The following is a 6,000-nucleotide window of genomic DNA, read 5'->3' on the forward strand; positions in this document are numbered from 1 at the left end:
CAAAACAGAGGAGGTCAAAGATCTTGGAGAGTTGCGCTTTGTTTGCTTGGGCGGAAAATATTTTTTGAAAAATGTGTTCCCTATTTTCTAATATTTGGTACAATGAAAAACGAAGGTCAACAGAAAATATTTTTCATGATCAATGAAAAATAAGTCTATTTAGGCAGAAAATGTTTTCTACCTTTCAAAAGGCAAAAAACGTTTTTTGAACTAAAATTTTATTAATATCACCACACCATCATCACCACCGGTCACCGCCACCATCACCAATGCCGTCACTGCTACCGTCACCCCATCACCAGGGATGGATCTAGGATTATCACTATAGAAATACGAAAGTATATTTGGAAGTGCAAATTCTTATAATTTTTAATTATTTAAAGTTTTTTAGTATAATATATGATATTTTTTGAATTTTTTGGAGTGCCGTCACCCCCATCCGCAACCCCCTAGATCTATCCTTGCCCGCCACGTCTACCTTCGTGCCACCACCACCACTACAAAACATAGAAAAATATTTTTTCAAAAAAAAATCCATAAAAAATATTTTCTACCAAAATAAACGAAGCGTAGTTATTATTTTTTATTACAAATAAGAGTTGGAGCCTGCTGTACAATTAGAGCTGTGGGTTCTAACTTCTGAACGTTTCTATTTTTAAGTGTTATTTTCTGTGAGGCTGTTGCTATATAATGCAGATGTCGTGGACATCATACATCAAACAGAGCTTGAGAGTGTTCCTGCATCAAAGATTTATGACATGACAGGCCGTTAGAGCTGGATATGCAATCTTTGCCTTACCAAATCATGGGCTTTGCAAACCTTGTATGTGGGTGAGGGCCATTTTGGGAACCATGTTAAAAAGTCAATTTTTTGATTTGTTAGCTTTTTTAGTTAAAAAAGTCAGTTTTTTTATCCAAAATAATCTAGTTTTTTACTAAAAAAGCCACCAAAAAAAGTTAAAAAGTCAATTTTTTACCAACTTCTCAAAATATCACATTCTTCATTCACATTCTTCTATCAGAATGAGCTTGAATTATTAGTGCTAATAAATTGCCCTTTGATTTCATTTCTCTTACTTTCCCCTGTTTTTTGGAAACAGTCAATGTGTAGAAAGAAATAATTGGAAACAGCTGTGCATTATAGGATGCACAAAACTCTTCACTTAAGATCCTTGTGATTGAGATTTTTAGCAATGCACTTGGACTGTTTGGAGTCATTGTTGGGATTATCATGTCAGCTCAAGCACCATGGCCAGCTGGCCATGGTTTTTTTTTTTTGGGATTAGGTTGACTATAATTATGAGTACAGTGAGTAATACGATTATTAGTTTGGTGATATAAAGTTGGAGTGTTATTATTTATATATTGTGAAAGTATCAGTTGGTTGGGATTAAGTTTATGAAATTATATAAAAGTTCTCATTACATAATAGGGAGCATTGTTATTTTTGTAAATTGAGGATAAAATAGACTTTTCATCTCCAATCCCGACCTCCCATGGAAATGTCACATCTTTTGAGGGGCATCGGCAACTGCACGAAGGAAGGGCAGTGGAGGATGTGGCGACAACGTAAGGGGAAGGGCAACAATATCGGCATAGGAGAAAAGGTGGTGAGAGGGGCGGGGATTAGGGAAGAGAAGTCTAAGAGGGGGAAATAACTTAGGATTAACGTTGTGTTTGGTTAGGGGATTTAGAAAGATTTGGAAATGAAAAAAGAAAAATTTGTGTGAAATTAGGTAAAATGTAGATATATTTTATTTATATTTTACCTACCTTTTCATTTACCTTTTCAAATTTTTTCTTAAATCCCTCAATCAAACACACATAAAGGGAAAGGAGATAAGGGAAATGTAAAGGTCACATTTTACCGAGTTAACTCATTCTTTTTTATCCAATACATTAGGGACAAAATAAGAAATTTAATGCAAAAATTACTTGCATTATATAATTTGTCTAATTTTTTAACAAACACCTAACAAAGATGAGTTTAATTAAATACGACTCAAATGTCAGCGACTAGTCGGTGTTATTTTTTCATAATAGTGAGGTTAGGCGTGATTTAGGTAATTTTCCGTGTAATATTCCTTATACAAAAATATGTAAAAATGTATAAAAATTATATGAAAAATAAATTTAAAATTTTATTTACTTTGACATTATTAATGGGAAGTCAAATGAGCAATTTATAGCATAACACAAATAAATAAACAGAAATTAAAAGTGGGAAAGTGATCCCTTATAGTTACCAACTTATTACAAATGAAGAATCAAGTATCAATTAGCACTTCACAACACAACAGTCATCGGTACCAATTCATGGGCTCATCTTCCCCAATATACCAGACTGACCAGAATCTGACACAAAGTACATTGACATCAAAATCTGACCCAAATTCTTCATTCAGAACCAAACAACCCATCTTATCCTCTTAATTACCATATCTATTATATATTTTACCATTATTACATTTTGGACCCATACCTCTCCACTCTCTCATCAATCCACTCCCTCATATCCCCCAACACAATGTTAGCATTCTCATCTGGCTCCCCTTGTATCAAGGAGTGGTACATTCCCTCATACATCTTCAATGTCTTGTCTTCACTCGCCGCCTTCTCATACAACAATTGGGAGCTTGTCGGGCACGTTACGCCGTCAGCTGTCCCGTGCACTGTTAGGAACGGAGTCGTCACCTTGTGGAAGTTGCTCTGTATGTACTCGCACACCCTGGCTATTTCCCTCATCGTCCCAACCCTCGGCTTCCCAGTATATCGCCTAGGGTTTCCTGCTATGATCTTTAGTTTCTCTGGGTCCTTGATTGCCTTTCCCACCATCTTGTTGTCCGGCATTAAAGCCCATGAGTCTGCCAGCCCGAATAGTAGTCCATACATGAACAGATGAACCTGTGTATTAAAAATTAATCAATTCATTTTAAATGGTATTTAATTTAAACTATTTAAGCTTTTAGATGAACAAATGTAACGGTTTCACTTTTAACATGTAAGACAAATACGTTCTCTTTGTCACATAATAATCTTGCCTTTTTGAAAATCCTAACAGAACAAAAGTAATTAATGCATTAAAATTAAAATTAAAAGGCATTATTATTTCTCAAGTTGTCCTATAAATTACAAAATTAGTAATCCCACGGATTCAGATATAAAACTTCAAAAATTACCCAGAATTTTACATTAATGGTTCAGACACTTATTGATTCAATCTCCACAAGACATATAGACCATAGCATTTTTTGTTACAAAATACATTCAGTCACAAGTTTGATATAATTATGCTAAAGCCTCTTTGGAAACTTGATTATTTTAGTTGACTTTTTTATTATTTTAGTAAATGAAAAAAGGTTGTGATTTGAATGATTTGCAAATTTTTTTTTAGTTGAATATATGGTTGTAAAAGAAAAATTGATTGATTGATGTGTAAAATGTGACATTTTATCTTATTGACTATTTTAACATTTTTTTATCTTTATTGACAATTTTAACCAAAAACAGCTCTTGCCAAACATCCCCCAAGCTTGTTTAAGATTTTAATTTATTTAACACTTTGTTCATTTTTATCAGTAATTTGTTAATAATACAAATAAAAAAATAATGTTGACCTATCATTTACATGGTATATTTGACATTTATTTATTTCTAAGCAAATTTTTTAGAATTTTGACTTTTCTTTGATTTTTTTTAAAAAAATATGTAAAAAAATAGAGAGATAATATAATTAAAAATAAGTTAAAAAAAAGTAGAAGATGACTTTTAACTAATTTTTCAAGAGAGGCCTAAATTGGCTTATAAGCTGATTGCTAGAAGAGACCTAATTCTAATAGCTTTAGCAAGAAACCAATATAATTATGTCAACTATATTAATTTTAGGATAATGATATATAAATAAAAAATTATACTCTATATAAAATTTTCATACTCTTTTATCCGAATTTTATTTATGATTTATAATTTCATCATTGTGACTTCAACATCATTTTGGTTGGTTGACTTTTTTTAAATTTTTCTCAAGATAATTCTATTTTTGTAATTTGCCCCAAATATGTTTTGATTACCATTTTGACCCATCCCAAATTAGAAAAACAAGAATAAAAAACATGGATGGTACCTTGGATGGTTTCATGTTCTCGGGAATGACGAACAGTGGAGCAGAAAAAATCAAGCCAGTCCACGTGTCAGGCTCCGATTGGAAGTACATCAACATGGTGGCGGCGCCGCCCATAGATTCGCCGAACAAGAACGCGGGCAGATCCTTATACTCTTCGCTGCGTCGAACACTCACAAAAAACGACAGCGACGTGGCGGCGATCTTTTCGAGATCGCCGAGGTAGCATCGGATTCCGTCGGATCGGCCGTGTCCGAGGAGGTCGGCGGCGAAGACAGCGTAGCCCCACGTGGCGTAATTGATGCAGATCTTCTGGAAGAGCCAACCCGTATCAGATCCGTACCCGTGGGTCATGAATACGGTGCCTTTTACGGGTCGATCCAAGGGTAGGAACGATTGGTTGAAGATTTTGCCGTTGGGGGTTTCGAAATAGGATTGGGTGTTGGTGACGCCTTGGGATGTGTAGTATTCTCCTTCCGGCATGTCTCCCCAGAAGTTGGGCGGTGGCGCCTCCGTCTGCGGCGGCGGTTCGGTCGACATGGTTAGGTGGTGATTTGGGGATCCGGGAGGGTAGAGCGGAGGAGAGGGGTGATGGGATGATGGGGTTTTAAAGTTTTTTTTGAGGATTTGGTAGTGGGTGGGTGGGTTTAGGAGTGGTTTTTTTAAGAGAGAGAGAGAGTGGTTTTCACCAACCACATAGTGGTTTTTGGGACAGCTATGGGGTTGGTCGGATGGGCTTGGAGATGCTGACCTTTGATGAAGGTTTTATATCCGACTTGGTTTAATAATTTAAATCGTTTTGTAACATATAATCTATATGTAAAATAGTCGAGTTAATTAAATATTCGTAAGTTTATAATTAAGGTCTATTCTGATATTTGGATTAAAAGTTGTTTTTAAATTTTTTGTAGGTTACATTATTTTTTTATTTTTTAAATATTTTTTTATAAAAATTAAAAAAAATTAACTTTTAACCTATTTTTCAAAACACATCAATTTAAAATTTGAGAGACTTATTTATAAGTCCTATTTCGGATACTTAGGCCTAGTTTGGGAAGACTAAATAAGTGTACTTTTTGACTTTTTATGAAATATGGGTTGAGTTTGGGTTGGGTTTGAAGTGATGTGTTAGAAAGGTGATGTGACTTAAATAAGATGATGTGACTTAAATAGGATAGTGACTTTTTGACTTTTTATCTTTTTTCAATCATGCCAAACTTGGCCTTATACTATGTTAAGTCTTGTGTAATTTCTTATAGAATCTCAAGTCTTATTTTGATAAGAATGTATTCCACAAGATTCTATTTGCGAAACGTAACGTGACACGTTACGTTACGTTTATGTAGGTGTCACGTCACGTTACGTTTCGTTTATGTAATGTCCCATCTGATATGGTCACATTATGTTACATTTATATAGGTGTCACGTTACGTTTCGCAAACTTAATTTATGGTAACATTCAATTTCCTATATAGAAAATTGAATGTTACCATAGATCATATCTATGTGAATGTGAATTTCAAAATACACGAACAAATAACATTTTCACATTCAATTTAAAAAATCAAAAACCTAGTAAGTTTGCGAAACGGAACGTGAAACGTTACGTTACGTTTATGCAGGTGTCACGTTACGTTTATGTAATGTCCCACCTGATATGGTCACGTTACGTTACGTTTATGTAGGTGTCACGTTACGTGTCACAACCCGAACCCGCCCCTCTAGGTTAAGGCCATAACCGGCTAGTAATCACGAGATTACCTACGGCCTTAAACCAAATAAGACAAAACTCATCAGAGTAAAAGGGGCCAAACAGAAGCAATTTTAAAACTTTGTCTATAGAGCCGTACTTATATGCACATCATAACATTCCAGACATA

The 6,000-nt window shown here is 34.6% G+C and overlaps 1 protein-coding gene across 1 annotated transcript; it reads right to left on the reverse strand.

Annotated features, from left to right (window-relative positions):
- Window positions 1–2,204: 2,204 nt before the first annotated feature.
- On the reverse strand, window positions 2,205–4,974 carry LYSOPL2 (lysophospholipase 2). Its single transcript, XM_028208377.2, has 2 exons — window positions 4,124–4,974; window positions 2,205–2,904 (listed from the first exon to the last, which is right to left on the reverse strand). The coding sequence occupies exons 1-2, from the start codon at window positions 4,658–4,660 to the stop codon at window positions 2,464–2,466; spliced, it is 978 nt and encodes a 325-aa protein (XP_028064178.2). The 5' UTR covers window positions 4,661–4,974; the 3' UTR covers window positions 2,205–2,463.
- Between the last annotated feature and the right edge of the window lie 1,026 nt (window positions 4,975–6,000).

This window comes from Camellia sinensis, chromosome 15 (genome assembly GCF_055761805.1).
Source record: "Camellia sinensis isolate YWXY chromosome 15, ASM5576180v1, whole genome shotgun sequence".
Lineage (NCBI taxonomy): Eukaryota > Viridiplantae > Streptophyta > Magnoliopsida > Ericales > Theaceae > Camellia > Camellia sinensis.

What these genes read in the sequence shown, in the direction of transcription:
- LYSOPL2 (XM_028208377.2), bottom strand. Translation starts at nt 4,660, where the DNA reads ATGTCGACCGAACCGCCGCCGCAGACGGAGGCGCCACCGCCCAACTTC. An exon ending in AGAACATGAAACCATCCAAG is followed by an intron (nt 2,905 to 4,123) that starts GTACCATCCATG and finishes TTTAATACACAG; the next exon opens with GTTCATCTGTTCATGTATGG.